Source organism: Rana temporaria, chromosome 1 (assembly GCF_905171775.1).
Source record: "Rana temporaria chromosome 1, aRanTem1.1, whole genome shotgun sequence".
Classification (NCBI taxonomy): Eukaryota; Metazoa; Chordata; class Amphibia; order Anura; family Ranidae; genus Rana; species Rana temporaria.
In genome coordinates this window covers 341,724,138-341,744,555 of record NC_053489.1, presented here as the reverse complement: position 1 = coordinate 341,744,555, position 20,418 = coordinate 341,724,138, and the positions used below count along the sequence as shown (strand labels likewise).

General features: G+C 41.6%; 1 protein-coding gene across 1 annotated transcript; it reads right to left on the bottom strand.

The window, feature by feature from the left end:
- Window positions 1–313: 313 nt before the first annotated feature.
- Window positions 314–3,527, bottom strand: LOC120946902 (protein ANTAGONIST OF LIKE HETEROCHROMATIN PROTEIN 1-like). Its single transcript, XM_040361729.1, has 3 exons — window positions 3,076–3,527; window positions 2,894–2,995; window positions 314–1,255 (listed from the first exon to the last, which is right to left on the bottom strand). The coding sequence occupies exons 1-3, from the start codon at window positions 3,294–3,296 to the stop codon at window positions 376–378; spliced, it is 1,203 nt and encodes a 400-aa protein (XP_040217663.1). The 5' UTR covers window positions 3,297–3,527; the 3' UTR covers window positions 314–375.
- Between the last annotated feature and the right edge of the window lie 16,891 nt (window positions 3,528–20,418).

The window sequence follows — 20,418 nt, the reverse complement described above, 5'->3', positions numbered from 1 at the left end:
CTGCGTGTGTCTATCACCAAAATATGTAAACTCACTTTACCAAGTATGTTTGCAGATCCTTGGGGGAGTGACTATCTGTATTTGTCATCCTATTATGACGTTATTGGCCATGGTGGTCTTACAAAGACATCATCCTCTGTACAATGACACCCAGCAGAACACACATAACAGTGTCACCAAGCCAATTTTTGGTGTTTTTGTCCAATTGCAGGTAGAGAATCACTTCGGAGTCCTTAATATTCTGCCAAAAGATAACTTTAATTTTTTTTTTCAAGCTGCATTCAAATTACACATAGTGACATTTTTAGCTTAGTATTTTATGTTTTAATATTTAAAGGGCCATATATTTTAATGACAACACCACATTTTTTGGTTTTAAATTGCCTGCATCTGCCAAGGTAACTCGCCAGCTGGCGATAGAAAGTAATTAAGAAATTGATCTCGAATCAATTTCCCACTGCTAGTGCCCCTAGTCAAACTCCACTGTGCCGCCTCCATGTTATGCATCATGGAATCCTCATAATCAATTCCATCACGTTCTCGCACATAGTTGTGCAGTGCACACGCAGTTTTGACAGCAGAGACAGCATGCTCCAAACTGAGATTGATGGCGGTGTGCAATATTCTCCATTTATTGGCAAGAATTCCAAATGCACACTCTACTACTCGACGTGCCCTAGTGAGCCGATAATTAAATATTCTTTTATCATTGCTCAGCGCTCTACTTGAGAATGGTCGAAGCAGATTTTTACCAAGGGCAAATGCTTCGTCCCCTACAAAAACAAATGGGAGGGCTGGCTCATTTGTTCCGGGCAAGGAGGAATCGTTAGGTAAATCCAGACTATTCGCCCTTATCATTCTCCCAAATGTGGAATGATTAAATACACCAGAATCCGAGCTGCTACCATAAGCACCCACATCAATATAAATGAAATTATATTTGGCATCTACCACTGCCATTAATACAAACGAAAAATATTTTTTATAATTAAAAAACTGACTCCCACTATCAAATGGCCTCAGGATGCGTATGTGCTTGCCATCGATGGCTCCCACACAGTTTGGAAAATTACATCTCTCCCAGAATTCATCTGATATCTTCAACCAAACTTCTTTTGTAGGCTTTTTGAAGACCAATGGTTTTAGTACATTCCATAAAACAAGGCATGTTTCATGTACAATGCCAGATATAGTTGATTTTCCAACCTTGAACTCATAGTGGAGACTTCCAAATGAATTTCCTGTAGCTAGGTACCTTCAACAAATAAGAAATATTAAATAATTATTATCTTCTCTTTTTTACAGTGGTATACATCAAGAATCGTTGGCGAAGCATGCGTGATGCCTTCAAGAAATACAACAAACATCTAAGAGAAGTGAGGAGTGGCTCGGGGGCACCAGCTAGAGTACCCTATATGTATGCAGAGGACCTTGCCTTCTTGAAACCACTCATAGAGATGAGAGAGTAAGTTATCCTCTACATCATCTATGTATCGTGACTATATATTTAGCATTAGTAATGTTTCTCTTTTTTAATAAAAACAGGACCGAAGCAAGTTGGGACGAACAGGATGTCCTGGAGGATCAACCAGAGAGCCAATCTGAGGCCCAATCCGTGCCAGCAGTTTGCATTGATCCAAATGAGGAAATACCTGAAATGCCACTTGGGTCAGATCTATGGGTCACAAACCCAGAGACTGACTCTGGATTGCCTGAGCCTATGCCTGGACCCTCCTCAGCTCCGACAACCATTGCGCGGCCTGCCAAAGTGGCACGTAAGCGAACGCCAGTATCGCAGATGGACATAAGCGAGCGTCTTCTAGAGATGTTACAACAAATAGCTGGAAAGGTGGATGCTTTCTTATGTCCAGCTACAATACTGGCGCTTAATTTTGTACCATTGATCAAAAAAGTTCTACCTGAGAGATATTTAGAAATGCGAACCACAGTAGAACACGTTCTGCAGTCATTTACAGTGCCAAGTGAGCAACATACATTGGAAAGGCCATATGTAACAAAAGAAACAACACACATACACTTACCAATGTCAGGCCAGTACCCAGACCCAGGAAACCAACCTTACCCCTATGTTCCTCCATCCTACACTACAAGCTTTCAGGAGCCAACTTCAATATATGAGGTACAACAGAGGCGAACTCCATATCCCATCCCATCCACAATCCCTTCAATTATGCCACAAACACAAATGCAGGGGATGTATGTGCCACAGCACCATGGGCCTCAGACACATGGGCCTCAGACACATGGGCCTCAGACACATGGGCCACAGCACCATGGGCCTCAGACACATGGGCCTCAGACACATGGGCCTCAGACACATGGGCCACAGCACCATGGGCCTCAGACACATGGGCCTCAGCACCATGGCCCACAGCACCATGGCCCACAGCACCATGGCCCACAGCACCATGGCCCACAGCACCATGTGCCACAGCAACATGGCCCACAGCACCATGTGCCACAGCACCATGTGCCACAGCACCATGGCGAGTCTAGCCATGCTTCAAGCACCGAGATTGATGAATCTACCTCAGCAAGTCAATACTCCTCAGACACACCATTATTTCCCAAAACATATCAACATCTCTAAAGTTTACGTTATGCCCACAGTAAACAAGCATGTGTGCATATTTTGAATCAAAGTTTAATCCAGAGGTAAACTTGAAGGCAAAGTTTTTAGTTTTTATATTAGTCCAAGCAAATATATGTTGTCTATTTCTTTATTTTTGGGAAAAAAGTAAAAAATAAATATATTTTTGGGCATCTTATGTCTGGTTGTTCATTTCTAAGTACAGATGTTGGATAGTTGAAACCAAAAATGAATACATGCTTCAACATCAATTTGAAAATGCACATAGGTGTGGAAAAGTACCTTAATGTGATTAATAATCTTTGTGCAGGCTGGATGCTTGCTCTGAAGCATGTGTTCTGGCGCTCCAAACTATGGTACGTTAGTCCTAACAATTCATCAAAACTTCAAAAAAAAATTCTTTAAAAATTTAATATGGAACAATGGAGAAAGAAAATGTTTAGCAAAATTAACTAAAAAATCACCTGGTTATTGACATGCGTGTATAATTAAAAAACTTGTCCTCATGCCCACGGAGATCTTCATATAATATCATGAACTGCCCTCTTTCATCCCTATTTGCAATGATAGGATGAACCCAGTATCTTCTTCTTCTACTCCTCCTTCTCCTCCTTTCAACTTCCAGCAAGATTGCTGCTGTTGCAGCAACAACTGTAGGCATGATCATGGGCAGGGCAGCACACATTTCTTCTGAAATCCAAATCCTATTCCACACTATACTGAATGCTCGTGAAAAAGGAAGAGTCCAAGAAAGGTCACTCCCTTTTATTACCTACATCATCACACAGCTAACAATGATTGGCCCTCACCAAAAACGCAGCTCAGATAATTATTTCTTCTAAATCGCACCCGATCCGCAGCTAAACCGCAGTTGATCCGCAGAACACCCTCTAGAGAAATTCGCAACGGGAACGCAGCTCAAAAACGCAACGCACTAGTGTCATTCCGGCCTAAATGGACCCTGAGGCTCTATTCACACTAATGTGTTTTTGATGCATTTTGCAGAAATGCAGGGAATTTTTTTAACATGGGTTCCTATGGAGCATGTTCGCATTAATGCTTTTTTGTGCCTCTGCATTTTTGGAAAGGGTCATGGACTTTTTTGCCCTCAAAATGCAGTGTTTTGCATGTAAAAGACTTCAATGGACCCGCATCCAAAATGTACCGCGATTTTGCAGCGATTTTGCCACAATTTTGCTGCGATTTGCATTTTTTTAATTTATTCTTTTACACAGTATATAGCTGGTTGCTAAGGAGGGGACCAGGAAGCCAGCGGCCGCGTCCTGAACAACTGATGAGTCATCAGCTGTCAGTGGGCTTACTGCTGAATGTAAAAAAATAGAGTTGCCGTCTAAAAATAAAAATGTAGAAAATAAAATGTGTGGGGTCCCCCCCCAGGGTCCATACCAGACCCTTATCCGATCATGCAGCCCAGCAGGTTAGGAAAGGGAGGGGCCTCCCCTCCCCCCCTTAACCATACCAGGCCGCATGCCCTCAACATGGGGGGATGGGTGCTTTGGGGAGGGGCCTCTGCGCCCCCCACCCCAAAGGACCTTGCCCCCATGTTGATGGGGACAAGAGCCTCTTCCCGACAACACTTGTCCGGTGGTTTTCAGGGTTTGCGGGTGGGGGGCTTTTTGGAATCTGGAAGCTCCCTTTAACAAGGGGGCCCCCAGATCCCGGCCCCCCTATGTAATTGAGTATGGGGTACAAAAGTAGTGTAGTGTTAAAAAATACAATAGACAGTTTTTGACAAGTCTTTTATTAAAAATATCTTCTTCTTCTTCTTCTCCACTTCTTCCTCCGGTCTTCCTCCATCTTCATCCTCCGGTCTTCTCCTTCTCCCCTGCTTCTCCCACTCTTCTTCTTTCTTCTGTCTTCTTTGTCCGGTGTTTTTCTTCCTCTGCCGCCGCTCCCGCCGACAACCCTCCTCTGCATCCCCCTGATCTGACTGCGCTGATGTCAAGCATTTCTTAAATAATGATGGTGCGTGGCAATCGGATTGCGTCATCTGGAGGCCATGCCCCTTGTGACATCACGGACCCATCATGCCCCGGCAGTGACATCACAATGGGCGTGACCTCCGTATGACGTTATCCGATTTCCATGCTCCATCGTTTTTTAAATAATGCTTGACATCGGTGCGGACAGATCAGCGTGATGCAGCATCGGAGGAGGGTCATCAGCGTAGGCGGCGGCAGAGGAAAAAGAACACCAGACAAAGAAGACAGAAGAAAGAAGAAGAGCGAAAGAAGAAGCAGGGGAGAAGGAGATGACTGGAGGATGAATATGTGGGAGAAGATGGAGGAAGACCGGAGGAAGAAGAAGAGAAGAAGAAGAAGAAGAAGAAGATATTTTTAATAAAAGACTTGTTTACTGTATTTTTTAACACTACACAATTTTTTTTTGGTGAATGGTTAGGGGTACAATGTACCCCATACTCATTCACATGGGGGGGCCAGGATCTGGGGGCCCCCTTGTTGGCATGGTGGGGTCCCCTCCGAATCCATACTAGATCCAAGGGCCTGGTATGGACCTGGGGGAGTGGAGACCCAACACTGTTTTTTTTCTCAATTCTTTTTTTTTTTTTTTAGCTGGCAATTATTTTTTTTTTACATTCAGCTGACAGCTGATGACTCATTGGTAGTTAAGGATGTGGCAGCCGGCTTCCCAGCCTCTGCTTAGCAACCAGCTATATACAGTTAAAAAAACGCACATTGTGGTAAATTCACAAAAAGCACTGCAGAAACGCTCAAAAGCAACATGCATAGATGTGAGTTAAGTCTGAAGCCTGATTCACACTATGCAGGTTGCAGGTGCATTTTGCATTTTTCAATACACCGTTTTGATCCATTGAAATCTATGGAACCAAAAACCAGAAAAAAATCCCTGGCCCTTTACATAAAATGCACAGATGTGAACATGACCCATAGGAAACCATGATAAATGGACTGTAGTGTGTTTCTCAAAACTGAAAACACACAAAAAAATGCATAGGTGTGAACCAGGCCTCAAAATGAAAACAGGAAAACCAATGCATTGGCTGTTAGATCAGCTTGTATTTGCAGATAGTAGCTCTCTGGGAACCAGGTTGATCTGGGATGGCTATCACACCTGGTAGATTAATTCACCTATGTGAGCTCCGATCAGCATGTATTTTTATTACTTCTAGAACAACATAAAATGACATTTAAATGACCTGTTTTTTTTTGTTTTGCTGTTTTATATTCTGAAAGTGACCATATGTGTTATAAAAAAAATGACAATCAGAAACAAACGAAAATGCTGAGAAACAAAAAGAATGTGCCATATACAAATACATTTTTACAGAGTGTGTGCTGATTTTGAAGATCTCCTTCACTCATCCAGTGTGTAATTGGAAACCCCTGTGCTGTATGACTGTATCTCTTTAGTCATTATCAGCCTTTCAAGCAGTTGCCAAGTCATTTGCTGTAACCAGGGCAGGGACTGTGGAGGTAATGGATTACTGCTGTTGTCATTGCTACGGCCTTAACTGAGGAATCTATCACCAGTATTAAATGTGCCTTGCAGGGAATATCTCTATGCATACAGCAATAGCTGGGAATGTTTACAGATGAATTATGTACATTAAGAAGCAGCTTATACCCTCAGAAGATTCCCAACGGGCAAGGAATATGGTATAACCGCATCTGAAAGAAGGAAGACAATAGACAAGAGTTAAAAGAGTAGTTTGCAAGTGGAAGTACATTTATCATGGGTAGTAATAACAAAAGCACTTGGAGCTTGAAATAGTTTTTGTAATTTAGAGAAGGTGTGAGTACATAGTTGAATGTACACTTAAAGAAGTAGCTACATTTGTACATGCAAAGATTTTCATGTTATGTTACTTTGCTGCAGCCAATACCCAGCTTCATTTAAGCATATGTGGGGTACAGTTACAAGTGTTAATTGTGTCGACTAAAATGACTAAATCATTTTAGTCATCTAAATGAATACTATTTTAGTCTACTTAAATATGACCAAAACTAAAACAATTGAGATGACTAAAATACAACTAAAACTAAAATGACATTTTAGTCAAAAGACAAAGACTAAAACTAAATTGAAATATGACTTCAAAACTAACACTGGTCTGTAGTGCATGTTCATACCTCAATACCATAAATAATAATAGATTTTTCACTCCAGCAGTATATAATGAGTTTGGAAATTGTAGAGAAATGTTAACTAATGCATTACAATTTAATTACTCTCATTCGATTTTAGATGACTAAAGTGAGTTTTAGCCTACTAAAATGTACTGGAGATTTAGTCGACTAAATACGACTAAAACCAAAACAATTGCAGAAGACTTAAGCCGCGTACACACGATCAGTCCATCCGATAAGAATGGACCGTTTTCATCGGTTAACCAATGAAGCTGACTGATGGTCCGTCGCGCCTACACACCATCGGTTAAAAAAACGATCGTGTCAGAACGCAGTGATGTAAAACACGACGACGTGCTGAAAAAAACTAAGTTCAATGCTTCCAAGCATGTGTTGACTTGATTCTGAGCATGCGTGTTTTTTTAACCGATGGTTGTGCCTACTAACAATCGTTTTTTTCCCACTGGTTAGGAATATTTGGTTAAATTTAAAGCAAGTTGGCTTTTTTTTAACCGATGGTTAAATAACCTATGGGGCCCACACACGATCGGTTTTGACCGATGAAAACGGTCCATCAGATCGTTGTCCTCTGTTTAACCTATCGTGTGTACGAGGCCTAAAATGGGACTAAAACTAAAATGCCATTTTAGTCCTAAGACTAAAACAAAATCGAAATTTGCTGCCAAAATTATCACTGACAGTGACTCCAAACAACCAAGAATTTCACTCACTGAGATGCTATTTGTAGGCAACATTTGTCACTACAACTGAAGAAAGAACCTCAATTTGGTTTGCCTTAGGAGTTTTATGATTTTTTTTTCCATTTCTATTTGAAGACTAAAGTGTCCTTACCTCCACTCTATACACTGGTAAAGTGGACCCTCCATGAAAAATGAAAGGTCCACTTCTCTGCCACCCCCTCAAACATAATTCTAAAAGATTTAAAAAAAAATAAAAGACTTAAAAATACTCATCTCAGCCCTGGCTTTCAATGCTTCCAGGAGGTTCAGGGGTCATTGTGTTTCATTGCTGCCTCCTGGGATAGTTGGGCACTCCAAATCAGGCAAGAATGCATTCAGCTCACTGTAGAAGTGCAGTTTCACAGGCGAGTGGCCAGAAAGTTAGGTGCGGTGATGTCTCCAGTTTCACCAGGAAGCAGAATTGTTTCTCTTATTATATGTGAATTTTTCAAAATTGTGTTTTCTGCTTATTTGTTTGGACAACGGGTGGTTGATAAATTTGAATCTGCACTGTAATGTGTCAAAATAGTATTGTTTTATAATGTTAGATGTTGGTTTAAAGTGGCTTTTTAGAATGTACATGTAGCCAAATCTTCTGTTTTATTTGGATAGAGGAGGCAATAGTTAAAATCGTTGTAAGCTTTTTATGACTAAAACAAGAAGTGTGCAGAAATCTCTCCATTGTAAGGAGAAAATCCCTCTTACAAAATTGTCACCTGACTTTAGAGTACTCATTGGAGGAAGGAATGTGCTGCTTGTCAAACATGAGTTTGACCTGAACTATTGAATGAAATTTGGAAAAACAGCTAACTAATATGATTGTTTGTTGCCAAAGCAGACAGTTACCAATCATGGAATTACTGGCCTTTGAACTACAGTTAGGGCCCTTTCACACGGGCGGACGAACGGACCGTTTATTACAAGTCCATTTACGGACTTGTAATGTATCCCTATGGGATTGCAGATCCGCTAACGTCCGCAACGATCCGCGTCCGCATAGTTCCGCTTTTTCAAAACGGAAGAAAACCCTATTTTTCTTCCGTCTGGCGGAACGGATCGGATGAATACGGACACACGGTCCCTATTCATCCGATTCCCCATAGGGGAGAGCAGAGCAAAGACATTGCAATACAGCCTTTTTATATTATGTATGACCTACATCTTATATAGTGTTTAGCATAGGCTGCCAATATTATGAATGTATGTAAATACTTTATATTTTATTGTAGTTTTAAATGATGCATGTATTTTATAGATGAAATCTATGTGGGTATAAAGATCATGTCTGACTGTGGCAGAGCTTAGTATGCACTAGCACACAATATATAGCCAGATTCAGAGAGACTTACGCCGACGTATCAGTAGATACGCCGTCGTAAGTCCGAATGTGTGCCGTCGTATCTATGCGCTCATTCTTAAAATGAGATACGCCTGAATTTTGCCAAGATACGACCGACGTAAGTCTCCTACGCCGTTGTATCTTGGCTGCATATTTACGCTGGCCACAAGGGACGCTTCCGTTGATTTACGTGTCGAATATGCAAATGAGCAAGATACGCCGATTCACTAACGTACTTGCACCCGTCGCAGTAAGCTAAGTCGTTTACGTAAGGCGTTTTTCCGACGTAAAGTTAAACCACCAAAAAGCTGGTCTAAGTAATTTAGCGTATGGACGTCGGAAGTGCCATTCGGATTTTACATTGTTTACGTAAGTCATACGTGAATGGAGCTGGGCGTAAGTTAGGTTCACATCGTACGCATTGAGCCGTCGTATCGTAGGGAGTATTTGCGATGTGATTCTGAGCATGCGCGCGCATGCGCCGTTCGTTCGGCCATGCATTCACATGGGGTCACGATTCATTTGAATACAACACGCCCACTGCCTTGCTACTTTGAATTAGGCGGGCTTACGCCGGCCCATTTACGTTACATATGGGAGCAAGTGCTTTGTGAATACAGTACTTGCCTCTCAATGTTACGTCGGCATAGCGCATATGAGATGCGCTACGCCTAACTAAAGATGCGCCCGTCTCTCTGAATCTGGCTAATACTGTCCAGATTGTAGTGCCGATATCTGTGATTGTATATAGGAGATGTTGCTTTTAGGCATGCATTGCTCTTAAGGGTCAGAGGAGTATGTTGTTCAAATAATACAGGCTGATAATGTCCCACCGTCATGGAGTAACATGAGAGGCAGCCAGAGGGTAGCTCACTCGGTGCTGTTTTTGAACTGTAACATTGCATCGGTTCATCACGCATGAGCGAACAGATGGGGAAGCCCAGACTGATGAGTGTGGCAAACCCAGGGGTGGCGTAGCCGCTGACGTATGCGGAAGTATACTGGGCTACTATCTCCCTATTTAAGAGACCAGTCGTATCACGTAGACACACCCTCTGAAGTGTCAGGACGCCCACTAACACACAGCTCCTTTCTATATCTGCAAAGTAGAGTGTCCTGACCCTCCTGCTTGCCCCCTCCCCCCCTCAAGAGGCTTTCTCCACACCAGGTAGAAAGCCTTGCATTACTGTGTGTAGTTACAGACAGAAGAACAGGAAGTGAGGATTTCTCAGAAGAAATAAGGACATTTAAAAGCAAAATCGAAGGATGGGGTAAGTGAAGGAGGACTGCACTAAGGTAAAGGAAGCTATTTAGGGAAAAAAATAATTCCTTTACAATCCCTTTAAGAGTGTGTCAATGGGAAGGTCTGACCAATTTTCCATAAGTGCTTTTGTGAGGTCAGGTACTGATGTTGGACGAGAAGGCCTGGCTCGCAGTCTTTGCTCTAATTCATCCCAAAGGTGTTGTTTCGGGTTTAGGTAAGGGTTCTGTGCAGGCCAGTCAAGTTCCTGCACCCCAAACTTGCTCATCCATGTCTTTATGGACCTTGCTTTGTGCACTGGTCCAAATCATTTGGTGGAGGGGGGATTTTGGTGTGGAGTTTTTTTCCGGAGGTTGGGTTTGGTCCCTTAGTTCCAGTGAAGAGGACTCTTAAGGCGTCAGCATACCAAAACATTTTGGACAATTTCATGCTCCCAACTTTGTGGGAACAGTTTGGGGATGGTCCCTTCCTGTTACAAGTGCACATGAGCGAGTTTGGGGGTGGAGGAACTTGACTGGCTTACACATAGTCCTGACCTCAAACCGACAGAACACTTTTGGGAGGAATTAGATACTAATACCTCGGACAGTATAGTGTTTGAAGGTGAGAGTGTTTGAAAAATAGGTACAGTAAATTATCTTATTATGCAGCTCGTCTGTGTAGAAGGCTATCCCAAAATAGGTAGGTATATCAGCACTTCATCTGTGTATCTAGACACAAGGTAATGCACAATTAGTAGAAAAGAAGACACTATTTTGCTTCAAATATTGTAAAACTGTTTTATTTTTTTAATCTCTTATTCTTTCAGAAACAGAAAACTTATAGGAAAAGATTTAATAGCACAGCTATTTCTTCAATTTATCAACATGAGTTATCCAAAAAAGAAGCAGAATCTAGAGGAACCAGCTTTACTCTCCCCCTAAGAAATGAAATAAGCATTTCTAAGCAGTAAGGTTACCCTGAGTTTAGTCTACAGGGAGAGACAGGCAACAAATGGTCTCTGAACTAATACGGCTATACAGAGGACATGATAGCAAAATATGAACTGTATAATAACGATAGTTTAATTATCTTGGACATAGAGAAGGCACAGTGGGGAAAAAACGTCTCTTGAAGATTTGGGACAATTTTAAAGCAGCTGATGAGAATGGTTTTTATAATGAAGAAAAAAATTCTAAGAGAAAGGAAGCAGTCATTTTTAGTCTTGCAATAAAGAGATCAAATTCACTTCATGTATTTCTTGCCATCTGTTATCTAGTGCCTTTTCAAGTAAAATATTGAGTATATATGCTATTTAAAAACATATTTTTTTAACATGCATTTTATTTAAAAATCCTTTGGGTTACAAACAGTATCATAATTTATTAACTTAAACATTGTAGAAATTAAATTGCCAGTGCTTGGTACCCAGTATTTTATTTAGAGTTGACAATTTATGCAGCACTTTACATATATTGTACAATCACATTAGCCTCTGCTACCAAGGAGCTTACAACATAAGCTACTTTACATGCCTATACTAAGGCCAATTGGACATGAGTCAATGAACCTACCAGCATGTCTTTGGGGGAGGTAATTTGTTAGTATCTGGTAGATTTTCTAGTTAAAAAAATGGAAATATATTTTTATTTCTGTCTTAATCAGCTCACTAACCATTACTAATGCCCTGTTGTCAGCGCCAGGTTTACCTGTTCACATTGCGTCATCGCTAAACAACTGCAGGCAATACAATTTCACAACATGACTAGTGATTATAATTTTACGAGTACATTTTCTACTATCTCATCGGCTTTTCTAGATCCTGTAACCATCCCTATGATTTTGGACAAAATGGCACCATGAGAAGTCCTTCATTGACTTCAGACAGTAATTAACATTAGTTTAAAGATAGATGGTGTATCTGAAGAAATATATCTTACAAACGTGGTTGGTGTGTATACATAGTAACTGTTGTAATATACAGTTTATATGACTGATTAATTACTAATATTCACTAGACATGTGCATTCGTTCTAAGAAGTTCTAAGAAGATTCGACAAGCAGCTAAACTGTACGACGCCGCCGCAATCGTACATTTCCTGTCAAATGCTCGGCCCATAGGCTATTGAAGGATTCGAATGTTGGTTGACTAGTAATAATAATTTATAAATATAATTATTACTAGTGTCATACAACATTAAAATTCTTCTATAGCTTGTAGGCGGAACATTCGACTGGAAATGTACAATTGCGGCATCGTACAGTTTACCTGCTTTGTCGATTCTTCTTAGAACATTCGACAGACACGTGATGTGATCCTCATCTTTTCTTTTGTACTTCCTTCACAATTGACTTCACTACATCTCGTCTCTTAAGAAAGTACTTAAATTGTCCAAAAAAATTTGAGCAGTAGTTGAATGTCTTTAAATAAATTTTCCTGTGCTTCAGCAATTCAACTTCATATTATAGGCACTTCATAAGGAACTTCTGCTAATTCACACAAATAGCCAGTCAATAATGTAGCTGTAGTTACATAGTTACATAGTTGGTGAGGTTAAAAAAAAGAGACAAGTCCATCAAGTCCAACCTGTGTGTGTGCTTTTGATACCATTTTCATTACTAAAATCTTGTGTATAGTCCCTTATAGACATGTGCGATTCCGTTTGTAACAAATGGATTTTCGTACAAATTTTTTAGTATTCGTACATTCGGATCAATTCGAACATCCGAATAGCTGAAATTACTAAAATACAAAAATTACGGAATTACGAATAAGCAAAATGACGAACAAGCAAAAAATAGAAACGTAGGATTGGACAAACTTATTAAAATACGAAACACTTAAACAGCAAAAGAACGAAAATTACATCTATAACGAACGATTTGCATCCGTATTTTAAATCATTTGTCTGTTCGTAATTTCATATTTTCATTCGTATGTTCGTATTTTCATTTGTGTGTTTTGTGAATCCGTTTCTTTGTCTGTTCGTAAATTTGTGTACTTGAATCGTTCTTTCGAATGGGCACTGGGCAGTGTAGTTAGTGAGTGATGTATCTTACTTAATATCTTAGCCAATCAGCTTATCTCTTTTGTGCTGAGTCACACTGGACAGTGTAAAGCCTCTTACACACGATCGGACTTCAAACAAACTTTTCCGTGGATTTTTCAGAAGGGAGTTGGCCGGACATTTGTTGCCGAAAAGTTTGTCTGTTTGCAGAGCAAACTTTTGTCTGATGAAAACCGAAAAAGTTTGTCCGATGGAGCGTACACACGGTCGGATTTTTTGGAAAACTTGCTAATTTTGAAGTTTGTTGTCAAAAAGTCAGACCAGAAGAAAAAGTATATCTTCATATGGATTAGCCACGTGTTGAAAATGAAACTAAAATACGAGATTGCGAATGACTGCGGCGCAATGTATTTATGAAAGTACAAAATTACGAATCCATTAAACGAAAATGATTATCTAACAAAATTACGAATTTTGAATCAACGAAAATAAATTAGACAGAATTATGAATCATTCAGTATCAACTAAAATAAAACTGTTACGAAAATACGAACGGGTCCGAATGGAAAACTTGCGTCTTACGAAATACAAACGGGTCCGAATAGGAAAACTTGCGTCTTATGAAATTACGAATCTACGGAACGAGACGAAACAAAACAAAAAAAAAACTAAATTTTTTTTTGTGCTCATTCCTTATCATTCCCTCCAAGAGCTTGCATACTATTGATGTTAGGCTAACTGGTCTGTAATTCCCAGGGATGCATATTGGCCCTTTTTTAAATATTGTTACTACATTGACTTTTCTCCAATCTGCTGGTACCATTCCAGTCAGTAGACTGTTCGTAAAAATTAGGAAAAATGGTCTAAAAATTACTTGACTGAGTTCCTTAAGGACCCTCAGGTGCAAGCCATCCGGTCCCGGTGACTTATTAATGTTACATTTTTCAAGTCTATTTATAATTCTATCCTCTGTTAGCCATGAGGGCACTTCCTGTCATGTGTCATGAGGTGTCACGAGGATAAACATTGCAGTTTTGGTTACTGTTTCCCTCTTGAAGACTGAGGAGAAGAATAAATTCAATACCTTCGTCATCTCTCCATCCTTGGTAACTAGATTCCCTTCATCATTCTTTATGTGGCCAATATGATCTGATCTCCCTTTCTTACGATTTATATACTTAAAGAATTTCTTGGGCATTCTTTCTTAGCCGCCCTGATTGCACCCTTACATTTCTTGTTGCATTCTTTGTAAAGTTGGAATGCTGATGAGGATCCCTCAGCCTTGTATTTTTTAAAGGCCTTTGCTTTTATATATAGTTTTACGTTGGAGTTAAGCCACCCATGACTTTTATTAGCTCTTTTAAATTTATTTCCCATTGGGATGCACTGGCTAATACCATTATTTAATATACTGTTAAAGCATACCCATTTTTCCTGTTCTTTGGGGGTAATCCACAAAAGGGATACGCCGGCGTATCTACTGATACGCCGTCGTATGCCTGTTTCTATATATGGAACTGATCCACAGAATCAGTTTCACATAGATAGGCAGAAGGTCCGACATGTGTAAGGGACTTACACTGTCAGATCATAGGATGCAGTACCGCATCCGCCGCTGGGGGCATTTCTCGTTGAAATGCCGCTTCGGGTATGCAAATTAGCACTTACGGAGATCCACAAAGCTTTTAAGCTTTGTTTTTTCTCCGTAAGTATTAGTTTGCCGTCGCAATATTAGGGCTGCTTTTACAAGGCCTAAACTGTTTACACCTTGTAAAAGTAGACCCTTCTATCCCGCGTCGCTGTCATTTTTTTTTTTCCTGCCGTGACTCGTTTTTTTTTTTACGCCCGTCGCGATTCTCAAAACCCGGCGCAACGTAAAACCGCGCAAAGCACGTCAGGAAAATGACGTCGGGAGCATGCGAAGTACGTCCGGCGCGGGAGCGCGCCTAATTTAAATGGGACTCGCCCCATTAAATTAGGAACGCCTTGCGCCGGACGGATTTAAGTTACACCGCTCAAAATTTCTAGGTAAGTGCTTTGTGGATCGGGCACTTAGGTAGAGATTTTGCGGCGGTGTAACTTAAATGGGAAAAAATACGTTGCGCCGGGTTTTTGTGGATTAGGCCCTTTGTTCCTAAGATTTTATACCATTTAGTATAATCTAGCAAGGAGCGTAGTTTAGGGAAGTTGGCTCTTTTAAAATTCAGTGGCCCAGATTCAAGAAGCAATTGCACCCATGTAACCATGAGTTACATGGCGCAATTGCTTACTTGCTCCGGTGTAATGAGTGCTCCTGATACAGGAACCTCGTTACACCGGCTGCAGCCTAAAATCTGTGCGGCATAAGGCTCTTATGCCTCGCAGATTTTAGGCTGCATTCTTGCGGGGGCCACTAGGGGGTGCTCCCATTGTGTATCAGCGTGTAGTATGCAAATTGCATACTACCACTGATTCACAATCTTGCGTGGGCCCCGCGCAAGCCAGGTACGGAGTTTCCGTACGGCTACTTTAGCGCAAGGCTGCTCTTTCTAATAGCAGGGGCTATTAGACACCCCAGTAGAAGTCCATTTGCGACGAAACCGGTAGGGTATACAGGTCACATTGCCACCATATGCTTAACTCTGTGGATTTCTTCAGCCTTTCACAGGGCATTGAAGTTTTTATTTTTGCTGCATGTTTTTCTGGTTGGACTGTTTTCTTTTTTGGATTCACTACTGAATTTTATTGCAAATTTTATCCAAAGTGTTGATCTTTGTAGTGACACTAGTTTGATGTTTTTTATTAAATCACAACTTTTTTACACTATGAGGAGCTTTTTCTTTTTTCTTTTTTCCTCACATACCTTGGTATGATCAATTACTGGCTGTATCACGATTTTCCAATCACCCTTGGAAACATCCGAACCCCCCTGGACTGTGAGTATAATCTCCCACCAGCAACCGTCCTGATGTCACATAGGCTTTGAAATAGCCTTGGAAGGGTACCACCGCAAGGATAACCAGAGAGGGCAACCGGCCCATACAAGCATTGGAGACCCACCCATCGTACGATGAGCAGTGGGTCATTGGAATCTGGTAAGAGTATCCATTTACTACCTTCCCTAAAGTGATTGGAATGAGTTGCTGAAGATATTCATCTCTTCAAGTCCATACGAGTGGAAAGAGTTTATACTTGTATATCACCACCAATAGGGGGACGGACTTCACATGTTCTGTTTCTATGCAAACTGTTGCAGAGGAATATAGGGATTCTTCCACATATTAATTTATGTTGATGCTGGGTGTCTGGTTCATATGCCAAATTGGGAGAGTTGCTACCTCCTTTTTTGGCTATCAAACACCTTTTTGATTGCCGGATTGATCTCTATGGACGCACAATAACACTTATTGATTATGTACAATATGGTGTTGGGTTGAGTTTGTGTTATTACACTTTGTTTAATTTACAGGTTCATATATTATTCCTTTTTGTGATTGATATTCACATTTGTGATACTATACATTATCCCACTATCACTGTGTGGATACACGTTTGGTTTTCATTCCTTTTAGGAGTGTCTTACTCCATTTGGGGCATCCCAAGTAGAGCTGAGTCATTGGCGCTACACTTTACACTTTTACATTCTTCCACAAATACATTTTGTGTGTTGGCTGCCTACCTACATTATATTTTAGTTTGCGCAATATTTTTCACACCCATAATAGGGGGCAGCCTGTGCTAAAGTATACCGCCGCTCCCGCGTCGCGACGTTCAAATGTTACGTCGTTTGCGTAAGTGCTTCGTGAATGGCGCTGGACGCCATTCACGTTCACTTTGAAGCAGATGACGTCCTTGCGACGTCATTTGCCGCAATGCACGTCGGGAAAGTTTCCCGACGGAGCATGCGCTGTACGCTCGGCGCGGGAGCGCGCCTAATTTAAATGATTTCCGGGATCATTTAACTTGCGCGTGCTTACGCCGAACAAATTTGCCGGCGTGCCCTTGCAAGTCACGGAGCTACTGCTCCGTGAATCGAGGGCAGCGCAAAATATTTGCGTGGGCGCAGGGCAAAATCGTTGCCCTGCTCCCCCGCAAATATAGCGCAAGCTATGCTGAATCTGGGCCAGTGTCTTTGTATTCCTCTTATGTTTCCAATATGTGTGATTTGTACTGACACTAATTGACCTGTGATCGCTGTTTCCTAAATTGCCCCATATTTTCACATCCGTAATCCGGTCTGTATTGTTGGTATTCAGTAGGTCAAATAACGCTTTGTTTCTTGTTGGTGCATTTACCATCTGACTCGTGAAATTGTCCTGCAAGACATTTAGGAAATTGCAAGCTTTAGATGAAGGCGCAGTTCCTTCCGCCCAGTCTATGGCCCCGTACACACCATAGAATCTATCCGCAGATAAATCCCATCGAATGGGTTTCAGCGGATAGATTCTATGGTGTGTACACTCCGGCGGATATTTATCCGCGGATAAATCTCCCCTGGGATGGATTTCCAGCAGATGAATATTTGCTGACATGCTCAACAAATCCATCTGCTGAAGTCCATCCCAACGGATGGATCCGCTCGTCTGTACAGACTCACCGGATCCATCCGTCCAAAGGGATTCCCCACACGCGTCGTAATGATTTGATGCATGCGTGGAATTCCTTATATGACAGCGTCGCCCCCGTCGCCGCGTCATAATTGCGGCGACGGCGCGACACGTCATCGCCAGAGGATTTAGGCACGGATTTCAATGCGATGGTGTGTACACGCCATCGCATAGAAATCTGCTGAAATCCTCGAGAGGATTTATCCGCGGATACGGTCCGCTGGACCGTATCCGCGGATAAATCCTCTCGTGTGTATGGGGCCTCTGTCTGGATAATTAAAATCCCCCATTATAATGACACTTCCCATCCTTGCTGCTAATCCAAATTGTGATAGGAGGTCCACCTCCCCCTCCTCACTCTGGTTAGGGGGCCTGTAGCATACTCCCAGTATTACTTTTGCCCTTAGTTTCCTCCCATTGTAGTGCTAACCATAAGGATTCCACATTCTACCTTACTCCATTAGTGATGCCATCCCTCACATTCACTTAATTCAATACATTTTTTATATACAGGTATACCCCTCCTCCTTTTTTACCTTCCCTATCCCTGCGATATAGGGAATACACTTGAATGGTTGCCAGCCAATCATGAGAGCTGTGTGGTATTTGATCACCTTTGTGGTTTTTACGCTATAAACAAAAAAACTTCGATCTGCGTTTTTTGGGACTGGCGGACAGATCGGACACTTTTGACACTATTTTGGGGACCGTTGACATTTATACAGCGATCAGAGATAAAAATATCCACAGATTACTGTATGAATGAGACAGGCAGGGAAGGGGTTAACACTAGGATGTGATCAAGGTGGTAAATGTGCTCCCTCAGTGTGTTTCTAACTGTGGGGGGATGGGACTGACTGGGTGAGGAGGATCACTGCTCCTAAGTACTAAGTACAAGGAGCAGACGATCTGTCTCTACTCCCCTGACAGAACATAGATCTGTCTGTTTTCACGAGCAATCGCGCCCGCCGTACAGCTACTGCCATTTGCGTAGGAGTGCCATACCGCCACCGTACAATGATGGCGCGCGGTCGTCAAGTGGTTAAAATCCCCTCAAATATGTCGGCCATCTTATCTCCCATCTGATCTGCACCTTCCCTATTTAGGTGCAGTCCATCACTGCTAAAAAGCTGGTAACCGACTGAGGCCCAGTTCTCCAGGAACCCAAACCCTTCCTTTCTACACCAGCTCCTCAGTCACTTGTTAACCTCCCTAATCTCCCGCTGCCTTTCTGGTGAGGCTCGAGGTACCGGTAGTATTTCTGAGAATACAACCTTGGAGGTCCATTTCGTCAATTTAGCTCCTAATTCCCTAAAAAAAATTTTTAGGACACTCCATCTTTCTCTGACTTTGTCATGGGTGCCAACATGCACCATGACAGCTGGGTCTTCCCCAGCCCCTCCCACTAACCTGTCCAGGGGGATCTGTGATGTGCCGAACCCGATCGCCCAGTAGACAACATACAGTTTGGTGCTTCAGGTCTTTGTGACAGAGTGCCCTCTCTGTTTTTCTAAGAATTGAGTCCCCTACCCTCATTGGAGGAGTTATTCCCCTGGCAGCTAGGGGCGTCACTCTGCTCCAGCAATGCTGGTCCCTGACTGGTTTCACCAATGTCACGCAACGGGCGTACTTATTGGGATGTTCCAGCCCAGGAACAGCCTCCCTGGCACTTTCCCCTCTACCCTTCCTGACTGTCACACATCTACTCTGCTTTGGTGCCTGCCCCTCTTTATCTCCACCCACTTCTGTGCCGGCCCCTGCCGGCACCTGCTGGGTACGATCCCAACTATTCTTTAGGATGGTGAGTCTTCTCAGTTTTGACAGTTGCTTCCCTAGATTCAGAACTTGGGCTTCCAGGATATCAACGTGCTTACATTTTGCACAGCAGTATTCGTCCTCAATCAGATGATCAAGGAATGCATACATGCTGCAAAATGTACACCGAATCGCATCTCCACACCCGCCGGGGATCATACCCACTAATTTAATGGGGAATTGGAATTTGTGCACTCACAGCACTCGTGTACTCAACATGTATTAAAACAAAACTAGAATACAGAAGACATAGGAATTAACTGACGTTGACAGTTAAAAAAATTGCTAGAGACAAATGTTGTTAGTTGTAATACATGTGTGCAGAAAGACAATTCTAATACACATGGCAACCCTTAAAAACAGGTGATCCACATTAGAAGAACATAACAGTGTTGAATTCTTGTTATTACATGTAGCACTAGCCCCACAGGGGTTGCTGGTAACTGGTTGGTAAGAAGTCCGTTCCTTGACTTTGTTTTGATGTTTTATTAGGAGTAACAACTTGAATGGTGTAAAGGGATATATGGGATGCCCAACTTGACTGAAACAATAACCAGGGACAATTTCTAGACATGTGCAATTTGTTTAGTTCCAACTTTGTTTTTTAACAAATTTTGACAAATTTGTTAATTCTGATATTTCCGAATTTCCGAATTTTTTTATTTGCGAATTTTAAGATTTTCGGATTTACGAAATTTCTAATTTCAGAATTTTCGAATTTCTAAATTTTTACGAAATTTTGGAAATTTAAAAATTCGAAAATCGGAAATTCGAAAATCGGAAATTTTAAAATTCGAAGATTCGAAAATTCGAAAATTGGAAATTCGAAAATTCTGAAAATTGGAACTCCCGAATTTTGAATTTCCAAATTTCCGAAAAAAGCTAAAAAACTGACAAAACGAAAATGAATGAATTTTTCGGCAGTGCACATGTCTAACAATTTCCTCCC